This window comes from Protopterus annectens, chromosome 5.part0 (assembly GCF_019279795.1).
Source record: "Protopterus annectens isolate FY-2018-M chromosome 5.part0, PAN1.0, whole genome shotgun sequence".
Classification (NCBI taxonomy): Eukaryota; Metazoa; Chordata; order Ceratodontiformes; family Protopteridae; genus Protopterus; species Protopterus annectens.
The window spans coordinates 1319809495-1319832890 of NC_056735.1; the positions used below are offsets into that span (position 1 = coordinate 1319809495).

General features: G+C 41.1%; 1 protein-coding gene across 2 annotated transcripts in view; it reads right to left on the minus strand.

Moving 5' to 3' along the window:
* The window catches only part of C2CD2 (C2 calcium dependent domain containing 2), a 1081249-nt gene that overhangs the window by 273148 nt on the left and 784705 nt on the right, over positions 1 to 23396 (minus strand). For both annotated transcript variants that reach the window (XM_044071129.1, XM_044071130.1), the window contains one exon: positions 13614 to 13741. In XM_044071129.1, coding sequence (XP_043927064.1) covers positions 13614 to 13741 — 128 coding nt within the window. The remainder of the gene's footprint in view (positions 1 to 13613; positions 13742 to 23396) is intronic.

Genomic DNA, 23396 nt, shown 5'->3' on the forward strand with positions numbered 1-23396 from the left:
CTGTGCCTCGAGCTAACTCAAAGATCTTGAGCTTGGAAAGCAGCCGACTTGGAGCCGATGAATCGGCTCTGAACCCACCTGTAAAGAACAAATGGCAAGATTGAACAACTTCACATTAAAAGTTATCCCTGGTGGCTAGTGTCCTCTATCCCATGTCTTTAGAGTTATCCCTAGTGCATAGTGTCTCCCCATCCCACATCTTTACAGAGGCTAGTGGTCCTCCTCACCCAAAGTTGCAGGCTTTCTTCTTTTGTCTTGGGATGTGTGGAAGTACTCCTACACACACACACACACACACACACACACACACACACACACACACACACACACCTAACCTACCTCCTCACTACCGCACCACTGAGACAGTCCAGTCAAAGACACAAACACACACACACACACACACACACACACACACACACACACACACACACACACACACACACACACACACACACACACAGCTTAACATTACCTAACCACTAAACTCCCTTGTACTTACCTCTACTGAAATGGATGAATACATCCTTTTGTCCATGCTCACTACCAAGTGACAGGAACTGCCATATACCTTTACATAGCCAACTGGAGTAAATACCTCACTACAAGCTGTTATGGGGGACAGCACACTGTAAAATTAGTATATGCCTCTTCTCCTGGAATGCCCCACCATGGAGACAGCACCCATCATGGTGCTGGACATCTTTGTGTTGCAGCACTGTGGTAGGGATTTCTCTGAATACAAAAAAAGTTACCACAAAGTGTAGATAATATGTACACCTCAGTGTAACTTTTCTGAATTTGGGCCCCAAGTAACTCACTAATTTCATGTCAAATCCCACACCCTAATTCTAAATTCACCCATAGCTCTCTAATCCCAATCCCCATTCCCTAACCCTAAAACTGCCTCTCACTCCATAATGGTAATCCCAAACACTGCTCACTAACCCTAGCCCTAAATCTCCCAGTTTCCCCCTAAGCCTAGCTGCAAAACTCCCACTCCCTGTCTCCCATGGATGCCACTCCTACCCTGCTCAGTCTCATCTATGTATTTGCATGGCACCTCCATTCCCTCTCCATGGCTGCTCAAACACATAGTAAACACCAAGTGTGAGCAGCAACCCATACATGTTGCCTTATGCACAAGCACCTGGCTGTGAAATTGTGGTCTGCAAGCAGCAGGGACTGAAGCAGCTCATAACTCCTTGTCTTTTTTTTTTTTTTTTTAACATCCAGGCCTTGAGCCATAAGCACTGGTATAGAAAGACCTACAGCCACCTCCCAGGTTATCAGACCCTGCTTGGTTCAACAGGAGAGCCACAGAGGGTACCTCAGTCTCGAATTACACCTAAACTCTGGTGGTCTGACCCTAGAGACCACTCCCTGAGATTATCCAAGGGTTGTCTGGTACCTACATTCTGGAATGTACTGCCAAAGAGTGGCAGTGAGGTGTGCATACCCTCTAGGCCCCTTCTCATCTATTAAAATGCAGGAGAGATGCAGATTCCAGCTGTCTCTAACTGGGAGTAAGCACAACAGCTGCAAGTTCTTGAAGGTCATTTCTGACGCAGGTTAACCTAAAGAAAAGCTAGGCAGTGACCTACCATCTAAGTCACTGCCCTTGATACAGTACTCAAGGTGTAACAAAGTTACCACTTGGACCTTCCTGCTGATCCCTGTTTTGGACACTTTTACCCCCCCACCATCCTCCCAATGGTGAGAGAGGCCTAAAGTTTCACACTTTAATGCTTGCAAATGGAAATGTAGAACCATTGGTACATATGACAGCTCTTTACGTACTGCTGCTCCCCATAAAAGTAAACAGTGTTGATGTGGGTCTACATTTGGTCATGAATGACAGACTGAACAGCCAAGATGGCAAAGATTCCATCTTCTCTTCCATAACATATACACCTAAGGTCACCAAATCTTCAGGGACAGTTCTAAAATGTTCACAGATTTGGCCATCTGATCAATCAGTCTTAACAACATGGTGCTCTCTGATTCTGTGTGAAGCAAGTTTAAAACAGTGTCAAAAGTGTTAATGTGAGCTTCTTGGGTAGTTTTATTTTTCAGTTTTTTAGCTTTTTGTCTCTGCTGTCTGCCAGCATCAGACCATTTCTCAGTTAACTGGTCCATTCATTCCCCATAGATCATGGTGACAGCTGACCAAGCTGTCATTAAGGCAGTCATAAAGGGGTTGGCTGATTTTATTTATTTTTCTTTTTTAAAGCCCTAACCCCACAGTGCATGCCCAGTAAAGTTTGCTATGCAATGGTCATCCCCAAGGGTGTGTCATTCATTTCTGTAAACAGCCTTATCTCCATTACCAGCAGTGGTCTTGTGGGGGGGGGGGGTCTGTGGTCTCCACCAAGGCTTCAACCAGGAGAATATGTGTACTGTGGATGTGCTCCCACACCACCACTAACCTCTCCCCCAAAAGAAAGGCTAGGCAGCAAACTGTCACTCCTCTCCTCCTTCACATCAGCTTTAGCAGGCACCCAAGCTGCTATCCAAACACAGGTCACACGGACCAGAGTCAGGGCCTTATCCCTCTGTGAGGGATAATACCTGGGCTATAACTGCCACTGCTGTACGTCTTCATGTGACAACTGACAGAAAGAATAACACCAATACTACTAATACCACAAACCTTGTGCGGCTAAAAGACTTGGACCATCTCACATTGTTTCTTTTTTTATTTGAGTCTAGAGTTCTGGACTACAAATTTTCCAACAATGAAAATGGAAATTCTCTTCTGCTTCTTAATTTAAGGAGGAGCACACTAAATAAGGTCCATGATCTACATGCTATGCTAGATTTATGTTCCCCTGACTACCATTCTGACTGAAACTTGGCTCAAACCACATATCAAAAACAATGAAACCCTACCTCCTGCATACAACACATTTCATTTTGATCGTCAAAATAAGCATGGAGGTGGTGTAGACATAATGTTCAAGCAAAACTTACCATTAGAACCTATTAATACCATTCTTCCTTCATTTAACAATTCTGAAATACTTCCCAGTAAACTAAATATTAATAAAAATAAATCCTTGATCATTGTAGCCATCTATATTCCCCCAGGTGAAAATTAAATAACATTTGAAGAAATACTCCACTGGTTATCTTCACCCCATCATCAGGAAGTTATCATAATGGGAGACCTTAATATAGACTGGACCACCTATGATAACAATAATCCATCTAACTTTGTAAACCTACATGGCTTTTTCCAATTGATACAAAATCCTACCAGAACAGATAAAGCATCTAACAGACACTCTTGTTCTTGATTGGATCCTCACTAACAAATCTTCTTTACTCTACCAAGCAGGATGTCTCCTCTGCAGTATCAGTGATCATCTGCCCACCTTTTGCTTAGACATAATCTACATCTACCTAGGCAATCTGTCTACCGACTAGTCCGTAATAAAATAAAATTTACTACTCAAGCATTTCACTCTCTTCTCCAACAAATTAATTGGTACCCCTAAATATATTACCAATAGATGCTGCTGTTCAACACTTTAATACTACCTTTCTGGAAATCTTAAATAGCTTAGCCCCTTGCAGAACTGTTAGAATAAAAATTCACCATTCACCCTGGCTATCAAATGATACAAATGATCTTATGAAACAAAGGGACAAGGCATGGCTACACTATTTATCTAACAGAAACCAAGATAATTTAAACCTCTACAAACAACTTAGAAATAAAGCTAAATCCCAAATAAAAGGAGATAAAAATGTACTATATTACCATACAACAAAATCAATCCCAAAAGATATTGGTTCACCATTAATAAACTGCTTCAGCCTGGCAACACTACCACACCTACACCCAATAAATCCCACTCAATGGATAACATAGCTACGCAGTTTAATTACTATTTCATAAACTCTATATACTCTCTCAGTAAATATAATCAGAATACAACACCCCAGGTCCTACTCATTAATACTTCTCTCACTAGTGCCTTCTCCTTACAACCTGTTTCAACTCACACTATTTACAAACTTCTTAGAAAACTAACTTACTAGCCTTGCTGCTGATAATTTACCATCTTAATTTCTCAAAATACCTGCTGAAGTTATTGCATATCCCATATCAATCCTTATCAATTGCCTCTTTGAATACTATGTCTCTCTTCTCTGGAAAATCTCCTACATTACTCCCCTGCATAAAGGTGGAAACTCCACAGAGCTCACAAACTATAGACCTACTGCTATCCCTTCTCCTCTCTGTCTAAAATACTTGAAACGTGCATTCACTCCCAATTTCTACATCATCTTCTATCTAATAACCTTCTCTCCCATTCAGAATACCAGGAGCAACTGTAAAAAATAAATAAAACCAAATAAAATAAAAGAAGCGGTTCGGGCACACCAAAACTGGCTCACTGACACAATAATTTATTAAAATAACAGATTGACTCAAGCGCTTTCGCCCTGCTACAATGCAGGGCTTTATCAAGTGAATTAAAGCAATCAGTCACAATCACTTAAATACCCTATTTCTTAAAAAAGGAGCCAAACCTTCTATCCCATACTCAACATGGTTTTCACCCTCATCATAGCACTACAACAGTCTTTCTAAGCTTTACCAACACCATAACTTATTATAGAAAACAAAACAAAAATGTTTCTGCTATCTTCCTTGACCTATATAAGGTTTTTGACACAGTCTCACACCAGAAATTATTGTCAGAACTAAGTACTTTAAATATTAGCCACTCTGCCATAACTTGGTTCCATAGTTATCTAACTAAATGCCAACAAGCTGTCAAGGTGGAAGAGCTATCATCTCTACTCCCTGTTAATATTGGAGTCCCACAAGATTCCATATTAGGACCCTTACTTTTTAATATATTCACTAACTGCTTGCATAAATCTACTCCTCTAGTCTCAGTTATTCAATACGCAGACGATTCAACCCTTATATGTAATTCATCCTCCGTTTCACAACTACAGGACATCACACAACAATCCTTTCTACAGGTTGAATCTTGGCTAAACAAATATAATCTTATTTTGAACCCAAATAAAATAAAGCTTATGCTCTTTCTCCCCACTAAATCATCCATACCTCGTAACTCTTTCCACATACTATCCTCTAACAGCACACTCAAACACCACCTCTTAAACTAAGCTACTAGGTGTTAACAGTGATAACAGATTGAAATTTTACATTTACATATCTCAATCCATTAAAAAAACTCATATCAGACTTTGCACTCTTTACCACATTAAGCCATTTCTTACCAACCATGCCAGATTGCATATTTCTAGAAGTCACCTTCTATCTACTCTACTTTATGCTTCTCCTATCTTTATCACTCTTAGCAAAACAGAACTTGCCAAACTTGAATCCTGCTATAACAAAATAGCCAAATTTGCCACTAACTCCCATCACAGGTCACATCATTGCTCTTCCTTACAACAGTTACAGTGCTTAGAACTTCCCCAACACTTTATCTATACCCAAATCACTTTTACCCATAACTTAGTATATCACTCAGACAAAATCCCTGCCTTACAAGAACTTCTCCAACCATATGCAACCTCTCATCAACTTCGTTCTATTCATAAAAACCTCCTACAAGTCTCCAAAAGCAAAAACAAGGCTGGAGATTTCCTCTATTCCCACTACATTTCAAAAATCTGGAACATTCCCCAACACATTTTAAACATCACAGACAAAACTCTATTTAAGGAACACCTAAAAGACTATCTATATAGCAAATGGATCTGCTCTGTATAGACATTGGCTAATCTCCCCTATATGTCTTCTTATCTAACCTTGAATCTATACTTTCGTTCCTTTGCATCCCCTTCCTCTAACTGTGTTCTCTGCTTTCTCTAGTTACACAATTCTATTTTTTTTCTTAAATAACTATGCAATAGAAAAAATATTGTCTATCAGCAAATTTGCATGATGTTTTTTATTTTCTCTTTGTTTACTATTAATTATTCTCATATTTATTACTGCTCTAAGATGCCAGTTGTACAGTTTTATTTCTATTATCACATCAATGGAATTGTTCCTTTATAATAATAACTATGTAAATTGTAATTCTGGAGCTTTCTCCCCGGGCCTCTGCTGAAAATGGGCTCTCACCCAGTCAGACTTTCCTGGTTAGCAAATGTAAAAAGGGAAAGCCCATAAAAGTTGATGTTTTAGCAAACATGCCATCTCAATCCAATTCAGAACGCACTACTTTTGCTTGGTGCATTAACACTGCTACATGTCCAGTGCTGGCATTATGTTACAATCTCTCCCTCAAAACTTATTTTGCAATGCTTTATCTAAGACAGAAAGTGAGAAAGGAGGACATTTTTTAAGTAGAAGCAGCTATATGTCCTAATGGCCAGTGCTAAGAAAATGAGCACGTACTTCCATCCATGATTCAAGTTTGTGTGTTATGGTCTGGAGGAGATACCAAGATTTGAAAACGATCTTATTTTTAACTTAGGAAATGATTGCGCCTACATTGGGAGTTGTGGAGGAGAAATGTGAGGAAGAGGCTTAGTAACTCATTTTGCCTTTTATAAAAACAGAGGCAGTGTTATCAGGTTTCCACCAGGCAGCTGTAAACATATAGTTCTAAGTATACATAAAAGGTAACACTGCTCTTGGGCTTGTTAGTGTGAACTTACATAAAGCATTCGTTTTCCCGTGTTTAGTGTACAAATAGGAAGATCCCACAAGCTAACTTTCCACACCTATGATTGCCTCCAAGATTCTGGTAAAGGAGGAGTCCTCTAGTGATCTGGAAAAGCCACAACACTAAATTCATATCACCATCTTAACCTGCACAATCTGAATGACTGGATGGGTATGCTATCTAACTATAACGAAAATGAGAGAAATGTTTGTTCTTATCCTTCATTCTTTTCTTGGGTGGAGATATATGTACACTTTTGGGCTCTGTATCTTACTGCAGTATATGTTATTATTTATCTATTATTTTCTTTATGTGCTACTCAGCCTTGTGACTTGCCCTAATGTATGCCAAGTTATTTTAGTACTTTTCAGTAACTGGTTTTGATCAGGTTGCCTTATGTCCAGGCCATAGCTGAAAAGGGTTGTGAGACCAGACCATTTACCCAGTAAATTAAAGAATGAATGAGTTTTCCTATGATGGTAGGTATGCGATGAATACCTTTTATTTTGTATAGACACCTCTGACAATGGCGTCCTTAGGTGCTGCTGAAATGACATCAGCTTAGGCAGTAACACCAGTGCTGGAAACAGGTTGACATGCAGTGAAGCAACAGTACTTGCAAGTGCAAAGCTGTTCTTATGTTGGTAGTACAAATGGAGCCAGTGTGTATACAACTGTAGAAATGTCCAGCCCTTCTAGTGCCAAAACACCAAAGGAAAGTACTGCTTTAATACTGGCTGATGAAGAAAGACCTACGTATATATGCACATGTGTGTGTAGGTATATCTGGAAAAACAGGAAACAAAAACAGGGAAGTAAATATTGCGGGAAGAAATATCCAGGGAATTGTTATGGCTAGGCTTGTACAGGCCCCAAGGCCGAAAGCCTAGTATCAACCTATGAACAACAGATATGCACCGATTGTGACAGCTGACCTAAGAGGAGACTTTCTTTTCTTTGCTGGCTTGTACAACTAGGTTGGATCCTCTTCATCAACAATTAAAAGCTGATGTTTGTGTGAACAACCCATACTAAGGGGACCCAAATGTCTTTTGTTTTAATATTAGGCCCTGACTATAAGGATCATACCCAATTCCTGATCCCATTAATTTGCCTTTAATAACTTAGTGAGACTATTTTTCTGAAAAATACGAAAACAATGAAAATGTGCTAGCTCTGCTGTTATCAAGTAACATGTAAATACATACCTGACAGATTTATAATGAACTTCAAAGGCTAAGGCTGAATGAAGGGTCTGTCTAAGCACAGGGGACAGTGTGGCAATTGTGGCAACTTACCAAGGAAGGTCCCCTAGACCAACTGATACAGTAAAAAACTACAACTGTTTGATGAACTTATAATTGTAAATGCATGAGTATGTTCACTGCTGCATTCAGGGATCACATATTTATCTTTTCCACAGGGTACAAATAACTACACTGTTTTACTACTGTGTTTTGTTCTATAACTTTCAACTGCCCATGTACATCAAGGGAGTGTAGAATCCTGGCCCCTATGTTCTGGGCGGACAGAACACTAGGAGGTTAATGGCCTGACTCAAGGGCAACTTTTTATTATCTCGGACATGAAATAAAAGTTTGTTCATAAGTTACCTTGTCTTTGTGGAAGACTAGAAATACATTTCTGCACAAGAGGTTCTGTAATTCATAAATCCTTCCGGTAGAAGTAACAGCCAATAGGAAAATGGTTTTCCAGGTGAATGACTTCAAGGATGCAAAACCTGATGATTCAAAGTGGGTAAAGTCAGCTTCTTAAGGAAAAAGGTGAAGTCCTATAGTGGACTAAGTTCCTCAAGTGCAGGACACCCTTCAGGAGCTATTAGAAGGGAGGATACCAAGGAAGGCATGCTTAAATAAGTGAGAGATGTACCTTCACAGAGGCACAGTACAACACTGACTTGTAAAGGTCTGACAGGTATTTGAGGATTGTGTACCGGGTCCTGACCTTTCCATTGGCACCAGAAGGAGAATCTTTTCCATTCATTTAGGTGAGATTTCCTTGTATCTGGTTTCCTAGCTTCCTCAAGATAGTGAGCATGTCTGTGGAGATTTCCTCCATGCTTGCACCATTGCATACTCTCCAATTCAGCAAACAAATGGTAAAACTGCAGAGCTCTGACTGGGATCTTTGATCACAGGCAGTACTTGGTAAAAGCAGAGTTCAGTGAGTTAAACTGGATTGGTTACCTTTTGCTGATCAAGTGCACAGTCAGGTGTCCTGTTTAAATTTATTTTGCCTTTCTCATCATTAAAGAACTGTTTAGTGTGTCCTCACATCTGGCTTTCATAACTTCCTATCAAGGAAAGGCTTACCTTTCCCATTGAACTCATTTTTAAATTCATAACCTCAGGTATTATCCAACTCTGCCAGTCATCTGTTTTTTTTTAGAAGGAAACACTACAAACCCAGGCTGTGATGAATCTGTGCCACTATACTCAGTACTTCCTGTATTAACCTTCACTAAGGTGACCTTTATTAAAAATATTGGGCCAACAATGGCTTGCTGAAGTTAAAGGAGTGTTACAAATCTTAGTCTTTGTAAGTCATCTTTGAGAGTTATCCAAGTCAAAAAGTTGTATGCACTTGTTTAAGAGATCATTCGCTCCTGGCCTTTTACATTCTCAACTCTTAGCTAATGGTCATGGGATTTTGATTAAGTCACAGTTCATACCTTGGCATGTAAATAATCTAATGTAATTCCCTGTTATTGAATTTAATTTATGTGTTTGAAATGCTAATCCCTGTAAATTACCACATTTTAGTGTTAACTTTTAGCTCTATTCAGAAAATTCTAGTCTCTCTAAACTCTGAATGGTGCAGTGGTAGTGTTGTCAACTCACAGCAAGAGGTTCTCCGGTTCGATTCTCAGCTGGGGTGCCTTCTGTGCAGAGTGCATGTCCTCCCTGTGTTCGTGTGGGTTTCCTCTGGGTGCACTGGTTTCCTCCCATGTTACAAAGACATACGTCTGAAGCGTTTCTCCCCGGGCCTCCGCTGAAAATTGACTCATTCCAAGTTGGACTTTCCCGGTTAACAAATGTAAAATAAAATAAAAAATAAATAAATAGTGCTGCTGCACAGAATTTTATGAAGCCCATTCTGATTTATAAACACTGTAGGTCAATGTAACAAGATGGAGCCCCTTTGTATGATCAAGCTCTACTGCATGTGAGCTACCCACTACTACACTATGCTGACTGTTCAAGCCTGAAGTTGTACTATTCACAAAGGCAGCATTGTGGAAGTACCAGCTTTCCCTGGCAGCATAAATTGGGCAGTAGAGGTAGAATGCACACTGGTGCTGTGAATTCCATTTGCAAGCAAGTTGCATAGCATACAGTACTGCGTAAATACCAGCATCACCCCCTCCTTCAAAAAAAAAAAAACCTTAATTTCACTGTTGCATTTCAAGAAATTCCTTTCCAACAATGGAGCCACCTTCAGTGGCAAACTTGCTATCACACAGTACCCTGTCCTGTTGACACAATGTCATGTGCCAGTGGGAGCTCACACAACACTAAATCTTTCATTATCATAATGTGGTAATGATCCAAGTGCCACTGATATGCACAATGACTGACTCTACTACAAGTCACAACTATTCATGCCAGAGGTAGTAAAAGGAAACACAACTACATGAATACCTGCCTCTGCTTATATGTTAGGCAGGTGGTTAACTATTCCGAGGGGGGGGGGGGTTTAATAGTCTTCCATTTTCCGCCAGCTGAAGGACAGGAGACAGTACATCTGCCCACTCTCAGTTATCCCTCTGCTGAGTAACACGATTATCTCTACAGCTTCTACTTCAACATTTTAGCTGCATGAACCAAAGGAGCAGGCAACACAAAAAAAATAATGGTGGCTGGAAGTCCACTGGTAAAGCAGATTAGTGTAAAAGAGGTTTCTTAATGCAAGACAAACAGAATGAATAAATGAAATGTACCAAAATCATGTTTCTGCATGATGACAAAATGTCCAGTTGGTCAACAAGTAGCAGAGAACCTTTACTATGGATATTTAACCCAGGTTGCCTGTGCTGTGATTAGAACTCCATGCCTGTATAACACTGACTTGGAGGTTTTATTCTGTTCACATGAGGAACAGAACTACACCAGGAGTGCTTTGTACATCCCTGTGAACAGTGTTCCTACACGCAAATTACACTGAACCATGCCAATCATGCTCCATCAGCAGCATATCAGACACAGTGCACAGAGGGTTGGATTATATGTGTCTATAGCACGGCCCACAGTAGAACTCTCTTTTTTCTGTATTTTTAACTCCATGTAACCCATCTGCATTAATATGCCTGAATATTTGCTTGGATTACCATATAACAATTTTTCTTCCAGTTTCAACTCATCATCACCAGTCTGTCACTTAGTTCTGATTGCAAATACTTGCTACAGTGCTAAGTTTCTTTCTAGAATGAAAACAGTTATGACAGCTGTATCTTTTATTTCAGCCTACTATAAAATGTAATTTGAAACTGGCTCATTTCAGTAACTCCTATTACCAGATTAATAAAATAAATAACTTCTCATTTCAGTACCTTTACAGCACAGAAAATCTGTTTGCCCAATAAACACTCTACTCTCTTAACTAATGTACTTTTTGAAACAGCACAGACCTTGACATGACAATGTGTGCATTACAATGTTTATCAGAATTCTTCAAGAGTACATTTCAGCATACAAATCTGCACAAAATAATACTAGCAAATAACCACTACCTTAGACCATCTAGGATAGCTTGTCTTTTCTCCTGTGCTCTTCTAGTCTTATAACTGTTAGCTTCACTTCAGCTGTCTCATCATTCTGTTACATAGCTATCTCATGTCCCGTTGAATCATCTACACATACTAGCATCTGTACAACCTACACTAGCAACAATCACATCTACAGGTATGATGTTTCAGCCGCCAACCACCTTCACTACATAGACATAACTGCAATTGTATTAACCACCATAAACTGCCTCTTCAAACTTTATGCCATTTATTCACGTGTCCATGTCTTTCCACTGTTAGAATAAAAGGGTTAACATATGGCAAGACTGACCATAAATAACTGTTATGGTCAATATAAAAAACAAAACGTGCATGTGTACACAAACTTTTTATCCTACAGTGATTTCTATGCAGCACTAATATCTCTGCATTACTCTAAGTAGTTTGTATTATTTTATGGCTTGCTCTACCCCAAAATGGCTTGAGTAGGTTGGCATATTGATTTGATACTATTTTCAGCTAAAGTATTGTCACCCTAAATTGTATTCTCTGACCCTCCATAAAATGGCATGTTACCGATCCCCTTAAGTTTCTGACTGTTTTTTCCATTCACTTAAAAAAGAAGTTCCCTGAATTACTGCATACTCCGAGAAAATCAAAACACTTTGTCAGTACATTTTTTAGTCACTTTCTTAACTGTGAACATTCCTTCACTTTACCCACTCTGTGAGTCGCAGGCCTTATGCTTTCTTGCCATTCATGCCTCACTTGCCACTCAGTCGTGGTTCACAACTGCCACTAAGCTGGTTAGTCTTAGTAGAGTAGAGATTTCAATGTTGTTTGACCCAGCAAAGACTTCTTTTATGAGCCTAGTGGCCCAGAAATAAGGTATGGTTAGTGACCCCTCGCTGTGCAGGTTTTTTAGAAGTCAGGAAGTTGCAATGTAATGGGCAATAAGATACAAAGCTAGAACTTTACATTCCTAAAGAGAAAGCAAGACGTGAGACTGCATAACATAGGAATGCCATGAGAATGGAGAAAAGCTAAGTAACGTTTCATTTATGTGTGGCACTATAAGAATTATTTTGTATGGAGGAACTTGTACTTTGGCATAAGGAAAAGCTGTGCTTAGCATTTAGCTGACTTTATTCCACATGTATCACTCAGGTATCAGCTAACAAGTTGTTGGATTTGATTGACAAACACTTCAGCATAACAGACTTAGCACATATTTCACCTGACCTATAAAGAATAATACTGTAAAATTAAGTATATGGCACTCTTGCTGTAAGAATATAGTTATTTATATTCAGGCTGTCTTTATTAAAAGAAATACTGACTCTCCATTCCAGTGCAGAGAATTTAATGAAGAGCGAATGATAAGCAACCACTTTATTCTAATAATTAATTAATAATTAATAATAATAATAATTAACTAATTAATAATACACTTCTATTATTCTTTACAATATAGAGGATTATGAGTTCAAGATGTGAATCTTGGCATCCATATCGAGGACACACATTTGTAGATTAGGATCAGTGATCTGATCACAATTCTTTGTAGTGCATGGAGATTAACTGCTCCATGTACTAAAAGTTATAGTAAAAAAGAAAAAAAAAGAAAATTCTAATTGTTTTGATAGCTTTTAAAGCTGTAAAGACTTGGGAAATGCTGTCAGAAATAGTGCAACACTGTCCATTACATTCATACTCACCTCCCATGCCTCTCAACTGTCCTGATTTTTGCAGAATGTCCAGACTTTGTATCCTCCAGAAAACATTGGAGTTATTCTTGTAACTTTTCAACTTAATAAGAGGAAGTTAATGACACATTATCAGAATGGACCATTGGCCGAAACAAATCTTTTATTCTGCCATTGTCATCTGCCGGTCTGTACTGGCATATTTTACTGCCTAGAATGTGACCCAACCTTAACAACTTAAGCAGGGTGTGTTTAACATTTGCTATGGTCAGGTCCCACCCCACTCTAGAGCTTAACTGATTTTTCTGTTTCCAAATATCAGAACGTAACCACCTCGCTCCATGCACTACACTACTATTCTAATAAAGGACTGAACTAGCACACAACTGTACCAGCAAGCCATCAGTGATGAGTTGATGGCATCTTATTACTACACATCAGTGGAAGAACACAGCAAAGAACTATACCACAAGTTTTAGTGAGATACAGTACCTCGGCAGAAAGAGATCCAGAAATGTCAGTCTGCCTGTTAGGACATCCCTTCAGAGCAAAAGTCTGGAGTCCAGATGGCTGCTTTTTAAATAGATCTAATGGTATGCAAGCTTCTCCTATAAAGGCACCTAAAAAAGAAAGAAGAGAGACTGGCATGAAAAGAAAATGACATTCATTTGTAGTGCCTGTTCACTGTCAGATTCATAACTTTATTTTTTTTATTTTAACTACTTAAAGCCACTATATCATACAGATAAGTTTGCAGACAAATATATTGTGTGTGTATGTGTGCGCGAGCGCACACACATGCATCTGTACATAAAAGAAACTGGTTTAATTAAAAAGCAGTCATAACAGTATAAAACAGTGTTTTCACAGCTAAGTCTTAAGCCACTGTATGGGTTTACTTGATGTGACTGAAGCACAACTTACTAAAACTTGACATATCAGCCACAGTGTCTCTCGAACCCACCCGACAAACATTATAAATGCATGAAAAAATGGTATGCTACGTGTTTCTACAGGTGGACTGTGCCCCCTGTACACACTTCATAGAGGTGCTATGCTCAAACCTTTAGTCTCTATGCATACTGATATGGAGGATGTGTGAACTTTAAAAAAGTGGAAATCATTTTCCTTTTCTTCTGAGTTGGTGCGAACTTGGAAGTAGTACATTCTGAGATCAGGGGTATGGGGACAGACCCCTCACCTTGGGGTACAGGGTGTACCTGCAGAAAACAGTAAAATTTAATACACTACAATGGGTCTACCTGGCATCAGAAAAAATGTCTTAAATAGCCCATGTTTGGAAGAATAAATATCCATCACTAGACCACGTGGGGAAGAATAAATATCCATCACTCAAGGTAGACTCATCTGTATCCTGGAGGTGACAAGAATTAGACAGTACCAAAATCTTCAGTGTCCCGCCACTGATGTAAATACAGTGAATATAAAACAACATACTATAGTCTCTTACAAGGTGCACAATACTGTAGGAATACAATAACTGCTTGTATAACTTTTGTATCTCTTTCTGGTCTCTTCATCTCTCATGATAATTAAGCCCTTATTCCCAATTAGCCATTCGTTACTTCCACTACTCAGTGTCCAGAGACATCCGGTAAAACAGGTCAAAGCTGTAGATTGTAGACCATCATCTTGCGCAACAGCCAGAAAGTCTTCTCTTATATCTCTCTACTTGCTTTCCCTTGGTAGCCTGAAGTACGCAACACTAAAGTGGCATCTGTAATACTGGTCCAGTGCTGAATGTATACTTCCACTTGTGTGTCAGAATGTGACTACAACAATCACTTGGCAGAATCTGACTATAACAATCACTTGGCAGACTAAACACCCTTCCTGATCCACTTTAGTTCATGTTTCTCACCCTGCTTCTGTACGGTATTATAAGTGCTGTGAAATGGACCACCTCTCTTACATGAGATAGGCAAGGCAGTATCAGTCTCTAAATCCCACTCTTTTGTTTGGCTTCTCCAAATCACTAGCTGGAACTGAGTCATCTAAGTTGAAGCCGCTAACTTTTTACTGGGAACTTTTAGAACTTTCTGCAAAGTGTGTGGAAAAAAAGTAAAAAAAAAAAAAAAAAATCACCTGAGTATGCCTAAAGAGATAAAAAGAATTGTGATCCAGAATACGAAAGTCAAGAGTATGGAAAAATGAATGGTAAACAGTATTTAATCAGATTAGGTGGCAGTTGTGAAGTATAAACTAATTTGGGTCCATTGTCCTTGAACTATGTGTGGGCCCACAGCTGCTCCCCAAACTGTATCCAAAGCATCTTTGTACAGGTCCTGAGCTGGAGGCAATGGACGAATGGGAAGTCCTGGGGTTTATGGGCAGTTGTAGTATCCACCACTGGGGCTCCCCCTTGAAACATGGTGGTAGTGTGAGAGGAAGTTCCAGTGGGTGGGCATGTTCAGACCACAATGATTTTAGGAACCACTAGAATTTCCTCATGTGAAGCCTTGTCAGGGGTAGCATAGGGATGGTGAAGGCCATCAGTCCTAGGATTATGAGAAACTGTCTTACAGACAAGTCTTTCAAGAGAAGGGTCTCTGAGAAGATTAGATAAAGCCCTTGAGCCTTTTGGGGTGGAAGAGACATGATCATTTTGTCTATTTGGAATCTGCACCTTAGAAAGACATGATCTTGTGATGGAATGAGAGTAGATTTGTTGAACTTGATGGTGAATCCTAGGTGTTGCAAAATGGACATGGCTGAGTGGAGGTTGTTCCTCAATTCCTCCGGGGTGCTGGCTTGGAAAAGAAGATCGTCCACGTAACAGAAGATCTGAATGCCTTGGAGTCTGCAGAAAGGGACCACTGGTGCTAGGCATTTTATGAAGACTCTTGGAGCTGTAGGGAGACCAAAAGGCAAGGCACAGAATTGAAAGTGCCAGGATCCCACAGAGAAGTGCAGAAATTTCCTGAATTTGGGATGAATGGGAATACGGAAATAAGTGTCTCTGATGTCTATGGATGCTTGGAAGGCATGAGGAAGGATCAGAGGGAAGAGGTTCTGATGAGTAAGCATTTTGAAGGAAAACACTTTTAGAAAGGTGTTGAGAAAGGAAAGGTTTAGGATGGTTCTCCAAGGCCTTTCCTTCCTGGGAACCAGGAACATGCAGGAAAAAAAATCCCATTCCTTTTTGGGTGGAGGGCACAGGCTGTATTGTACTCTGTTCTAACAGGTTTTCTAATATCGGGGGAAGGAGGTTTCTGGTCTTCTGGAGGTTGATGGATACCCCTGAAAGGAGGCACAGTGTGCCAAACCATAAAGTATCCATGTTGATGATGCTGAGGACCCAAGTGTCCTGAGTTATGGATTCCCAGGTGGAAAGGGATAGGAGTAGGCATAGGAAGAGGGGTGTGACAAGGTAGTCCTGAGGAGTCAGGAGGAAGAGCCCATTCTATCAGGAAAGGGTTGCTTAGCCGCAGGAGAAGCAGCTGAAGAAGCAGAGAACTGATGGGGTTTCTTGCTCCCTTTGGAGTGTTTGTGTTGAGGGGGGGTCTGGGATTGCCTGCAGACGAAGACCTGTCTTTCAGGACAGTTTCTATGAAATTTAAGTACTGGAGATACCAAGATATGTGTAAGGTCTTCGAACTCTTTGTTCTTTTCCTGCAGGGACTTGAAATGTTTAGCAGATGGTCTACCAAATAAAGTGGTGTTGTTAAGAGAAGCCTCCCTGAGCTTCACCTTGATGTCCTCAGGAAGGGGCTGAAGCCTCAAGCAGGTGAACCTTCTTAATGCTGAGGAAGAGGCTGCAGCTCTGGAGGTAGCCTCAACTGCATCGTAGCTATATTTGATGGAATGTCTGGCCACCTGTAAGGATGCAGCAAAAGGGGAAGATGTCAATGGTTTATTCTCAGAGTCTGGCATGCCAGATACTATCCAGGACAATTGAGCCAAGAGTTCCATGGTGTACTTAGTCATGTAGTTCTGGTAATTCAGAGCCCTGAAACCTAAAGTGGCTGACGTGTAAATTTTTCTTTCTCAGCCTCTGCAGTTGCCTAATGTCCTTGCCCGAGGGAAGAAGGGAAGTGGAAGGAAGAGATCTGGAGGCCTTATCAGGGGCTACAGAGATCACTGAGGGGTCTGCAACAGGGGTTTTGAAAAGGAAATTACAGTCCTGAGGCACTTTATTATACTATCTGGCTTCTTAGGGGGCAGGAGGCTGTGAGTCAGGATGTAGGGACATGGAGGCAGAGGCATCCAAAAAGTCAGGGATATCCAGAGGTACAGAAGAAGGACTAGGGGTCTGCACCTGAAGAAGGTCATAGTATCACTTTTGCACCTCAGACATTTGAGAGCTGTCCCATTTAAAGCGATCTCTCATCTTTGAGATGATCTCACCATAGGAAATCTCCTCCAAAGGGGATTCTGTCCCATTGAAGTCTTCCTCTGGGGAAGTGTAGTCCAAGAGGGAAGGGATTTGAGAGGAGTAAGCTACGGAGCCACTGTCCTCATCAGAGGAAGAATCTTCCCTGAAGTGGCTTGTGCTCTGACCCCTTTTTGGGGGGAAGAAGGTTAGGGGAGAGGAGAGGCAGGCCTGGGTAGGCCTCAAGGTCATGAAGGCCTTGAACAGGCCCTGGGCAAAATTTTGCCACTCTTTCTGTGGGTCTTGTGGAGATGAATAATGTTTAGTTTTCTGCTTTTTCTTTGCACGAGTGTCCATTTGATATAAAGAGGGAGGACCAGACCTAGGCCTACACTCTACCAAATCCGATTCAACATCCTCCCTCACTAGTCTGAGGGATTCCTCTAGGGTCTTCCGACATGATGAGCTTTGGTTCCCCCTGGACATCATGAGCCAATGTCTGTCAGGCCTCTCTGGATGTGCTTGCATCTGGTTCCAAGGTGACTTGTAAAACTGGCTCGACCTGTGAATCCAGATTTGCAACTGAGCATGTCTCAGGGCTTTCATGTGCCTCAGGAGAGACATCCATAGGGAGAGGAGCAGCTTCCACTTCGCGTCTAGGTCTTTTGGCCTTCCACTTAGTAGGTGCAGTTGTCGGATCAGAGGGACTCTCCATTGCGCTTTTTGCTAAAATTTTCAGACGTTGGTTCCCCAAGTAAAATGATTAATGAATTGAATAGTTTTTATGGTTGTGGTGGCGACCGAGACAAAAAAGGCAGTGGGTGTGGCTGTCTTTGTGTGGAATCTGCCTTTCACACTAACACTTCCCTTCCCTGGAGGACATTAACCCTCAACAAAGAGAAAACAGTAGCAAAACACAAAAACGGTTCCCAATGGGGCACTTATTTGTACTGAAAAAAAAAATATTCTGGCAGCAAAGCAACGTCTGGGACTGGCAATCTGACTGGGGGCAAAGAAGTTCTAAGGATGGCACGTGCATACGTCACTTTTATGGCCTACATCTGATAGCATCCTACTTAAGATTACGCGCACTTCTCGGTAGTAAAAGACTTTGCTATACTGTCCGATATCGGGTTGCCTGGGCAGGCAACTTCGTCACATAAAGAATACTGCAACAGATGCATAGAAGGAAAGTTGGTGCCCCCCAAAACCCCACTAGTTGTCCTTCAATGCATTAATAAACTGATGTTTATGGACAATAAGGGGGCATCAGCCCCATTATAATGGTGGTTCAGTGGTAGAATTCTTGCCTTCCACTCAGCATACCTGGGTTCTGCTTGAGCTAGCTTAATGCTTAAGGTGTTTAACGCACACACACAAAGTAAAGGTTCTGATTCTCAACTTTTAGGGAAATTGGCTAGGCTTAAAAAGGTGCACAGGGGCAGTTAACCTAAAACTTACTTATAACCCTATAATCCTATAAATGATATTACCAACAACAAATTCATAGATATTCCAGTGCCACTGAGTCTCATGAACATTCTTGTCTTGCCATTACCCTCCCCTCAACTGACACCCACTTTCTCCAGGAGGGCCATACAGGTCAGTCCTGGACTAAGTGTTTGGATTCTCACATAGTTATCTAGTTTATGTTTAAAGGAAGACAGTGAGTTGCACTGCTTAATATGCAGGGGAGGTTTATTCCAGAGGTTTTGGAGGCACTGGATTATAAACTTGTCCCTCCACTATGTTTTATTTACCTGTTGGTGAAGATATAGGTCCCTTTTTCGAGCACTAGTGGAGGTTTTGGACTTGTGGAGAAACAAGGAGATCCAGGACAATCAGATCTCTAATGGTACTGTAAGCAAGCCAAAGATCTCCATTCAAAATTGTATACGGCACTGAATAAAGGGATTGAGCTTCCAGCCTCTCTTGCTGGATCAGAGGCTTTAAGTCTGTAATCTTTTTTATGAACTTTTGGGGTCTTTCTAATTGCTCGATATGTTTAATGAGACACACATCACAAAGGGTATGCTGTACTCATTAATTAGTCTGATCAATGTTGAATATAACGGAATGATTATGTCTTTAGACCATGATGAAATTCCTTTGTCAATTAGCTAGGCTAAATAAAAGCATTCCCCGACAACCATTGTTACATAATGGTCAAAACAGAGGGAGCTATTAACCTGCTTACCTATGTTCTTAACTATGTTTTTATTTTGTAGAGGTGTGCTGTCCAGGGAGGTGTTGACTTCAAAGGTGATGATGCCACACATTTAGCATTCAGTTTGAGCCCACTTTTAGTACTCTACAAGTTTACTGGTTCAAGATCATGCTGGAGGATTTGGGTGTCATAGGGTGACTGAACAACCACCCAGTTTACAATCAACTGTAAACTTTGTTAGGCAAAGGTCTTGGCTCTCTGCTTGGAGATTTGAGAAGTAAATACCAAAAAGGAGAGGTCCCAGCACTCAGCCATGAGGGACACCACTGGTTAGTTTCATACTTTCTGACGAGGTTCCTGGAACTGTGTGGGTTCTGTCTTTCAGCCAGTTTGCCACACATGGACTGTTTTTTTTAAGTATTTAAAATTTTATATGATGCCAGCATGAGGAATGGTGTTCAAGGGCCTTAGCCAGATCAAGATATGTTATGTGCACATCAGTCTTTGTAACTCTTTGGAAGAAATTTACCAGATAGACAGAATAGACAGTAACTGCCCTTCACAAAAACAAACTTTTTTGTTTTGTTTTTTTTTAATGTTTTTTACCATAAATCAATGTTGTATAACCTTGGTAACAATACCGCAGGTTACTGCCTTTACTCTTTTCAGTATTTACTGTACTACTGCACAACACAAATGCACATGTATCAAACACGTATACGCACAAACACTCACGCAAATTCACAATCACAAGAGGGTTGGGGAAAGGACTTTGGTATGATGGAAAGCCACAGAGAACTGCCCTGTAGTAGGAAGCACAGCACAGAACCTAGCATGAGCATCTTGGGTAACTTGCGGCACACCTGTGAGCTCATCTGCTAAGGCAGATGGAGAACATTTCCCTACAGAGGTATGACCAAAGTTTTCAAATAGCCTAGGTGTCAGGGAGGTGGGACTAAACTGTTACAGCAGAACTCTACATTCAGATTGGGAGGAGAATATAGAGTAGAAAAGGTGCTATACAACTCTGGTTTGCATGCTAGGGAAAAATGAAAGTATATTGTGTCTGACAAATGTTGTTTTCAGGAAAAAAACAATGGATATAATGGAGGTAATCACAGCCAACATAATTTTGGTTATACCAACCACTCACCTCCAAATTACACCAGCACTGTTCTAGGCTGTACACTACACACTATACCAAACAAAAACATAAGCTGCTAGATAAAAGAAATGTTCCCTGGATTAGAAATTCCTCAATCTCAAAAAACAAATCAGAATAAGGAATACCCAGAGACTGTGCAGGTCAGTACAAACTTAGGCAGTTATGTGAGTAGCAGGGGAACTGTAGGAAAATAATAAGCTGGGGTCATGCATACTTGCAAGCACTGCAACCATAATCCAACCACATCACACATACTGTGTGCATGCCCTCATAAAGAAAATATGCAGAGTGCCATTACCCCCACAGTGACAAAAAGGACAGCAAATAAGAAGTTATGTCTTACCATAACGATCCATGTGAATTGTTCATCTCGCCTTTGTTCTTACACACGGGTTCGGAGCCGATCCTCGGCTCCGAGTCGGCCGCATCACTAGCTCGCATATTCGAGAAAGCTTGAGGCACAGTAATATCCCATGATCCTCCGGTGCTAACCCTCAGATCTAGTTTGCTATACCAGAAGAATCCCTCTTAGAAATGTGTCTAAAACACTTATGAACAAATACTACAATTGTCTGAAACCCTACTACCAGGTAGAGGATAAAAGATGCCATTACTGATGTTAATAACATGTCAACCATACCTAGAAAAGGCTGAAAAGGAATCTAGTTGAAAACTGTTCTCCCAGACCGTAGGACGGGGGATGGAGGGGGGGGAATGTAAGAACAAAGGCGAGATGAACAATTCACATGGATCGTTAGGGTAAGACATAACTTCTTAATGTGAAATTGTTCAATCTCGCCGTTTGTTCTTACACACGGGTAGCGTCCCTAGCTCCTTTTTCCCGGGTGGCTCAAGGGAGAACATTCCTGAGTACAGTGGAATCAAACGTCGCCCTGTCCCTGGAGCTCTTGTCCAGCTTGTAGTGGGCGATAAAGGTATGTGGTTTTGCCCAAGTTGCCGCTGCACAAATGGTATCTAAAGGCAAACGAGTGGTATGGGCTGAAGAGGTAGCAATCGCCCTTGTAGAATGAGCTCTGGGTTTGAAAGGGAGTTGTTGTTTGGATTCAGCATATACGAAATTTATGCAATCTGAGAGCCATTTGGATAAGGTAACCTTCGTTACTGCCTGTCCTTTTCTTTGGTCAGCATATGAGACAAATAGTTGATCTGACTTTCTGTACTCTTTTGTCCTATGTAAGTGAAATCTTAGTTGTCTGTGAACGTCCAACTTGTGCAATGTGTATTCCAGCTTATTGGAATGATTTTTAAAGAAGGTAGGCAGTTCAATAGATTGATTGATATTCTGAACCGAACAAACCTTCGGAAGAAAGGATGGACTGGTGCGCAAGGTTACTCTATCCGGATGAAAAATCATGTACGGGGGTCGGATAGATAGAGCCTGTAACTCTGAAACTCTTCTGGCTGAAGTGATGGCAGCCAGGAAAAGTGTTTTCCACGAAAGCAATTTTAACGGAGTTGTGGTTGCTGGTTCAAAAGTGGGCAACATGAGTTGTGACAGCATGAGATTAAGATTCCAAGGTGCTATTGAATTACGAAAAGGGGGACGGAGATGAAAAGTACCTTTCATGAAGGCTTTACAAAGCCTGTGGGACATAAGAGAACCATCCTTACGGCCAATATGAAAATTGGATATAGCGGCCAGTTGAACCCTTATAGTGGATGTTGATGCTCCTTCTTGAAAAAGTGAGGAAAGGAAATCTAGTATCTTGTGTACTGGGGCCCCGAATGGATCTATACCTTGTTTGGAGGCCCAGTGCGCAAAACGGTTCCATTTGCTGATGTACAATTTTCTTGTAGATGGTTTGTGAGAATAATTTGTTGTACTGCAGGAGATAGTAACTCCGACCTGGCTAAGATGGGAAGCGGAGCAGCCAAGCTGTCAGTTTGAGGGACTTGAGGAAGGTGTGAGGAACTCCTGACGAGTGTGTTAACAGATCTGGCTCCGGGTCCAGAATCCATGGTTCCTCCACTTGATGGGATTGAAGGAAGGGAAACCAGATTTGTCGAGGCCAGAATGGGGCTATCAGTATTATGGTCCTGTCCAGACATCTGGCTTTCTGCAAAAACCTGGGAATTAGTGGAACAGGAGGAAAAGCATAAAGGAGACCCGGGGGCCAATCGTATACCAGTGCGTCCCTGGGGACACCCCCTGGGGGGGGGGGTAACAGGGCAAAATAGCTTCTGCATTTGGCATTCAAAGGGGATGCAAACAGATCGCAGCAAGGCTGGCCCCATCTGCGGAAGATCTCTTCCGCCACTTGAGGTTTGAGGGACCACTCGTGAGGGAACAGGATGGCTCTGCTCAACCTCTCCGCGATTACGTTGGAAGTCCCCGGATGTGCGTTGCTATCAGAAAGTGTCCAGTGGACTTTGCCCATTGCCAAATTCTGAGGGCCTCTCTGTATAACGGGTAAGATCTGGTTCCCCCTTGCTTGTTTATGTACCAGACCACTGACATGTTGTCTGTCTGAACTGTCACTGTTCCCCGAGGTAAGGACTTGTGAAAGTGTTGCAACGCTAGAAACACTGCCCTCATCTCTAGAACATTGATGTGCAGATTGTACTCCATGTTGGACCACTGACCTTGGA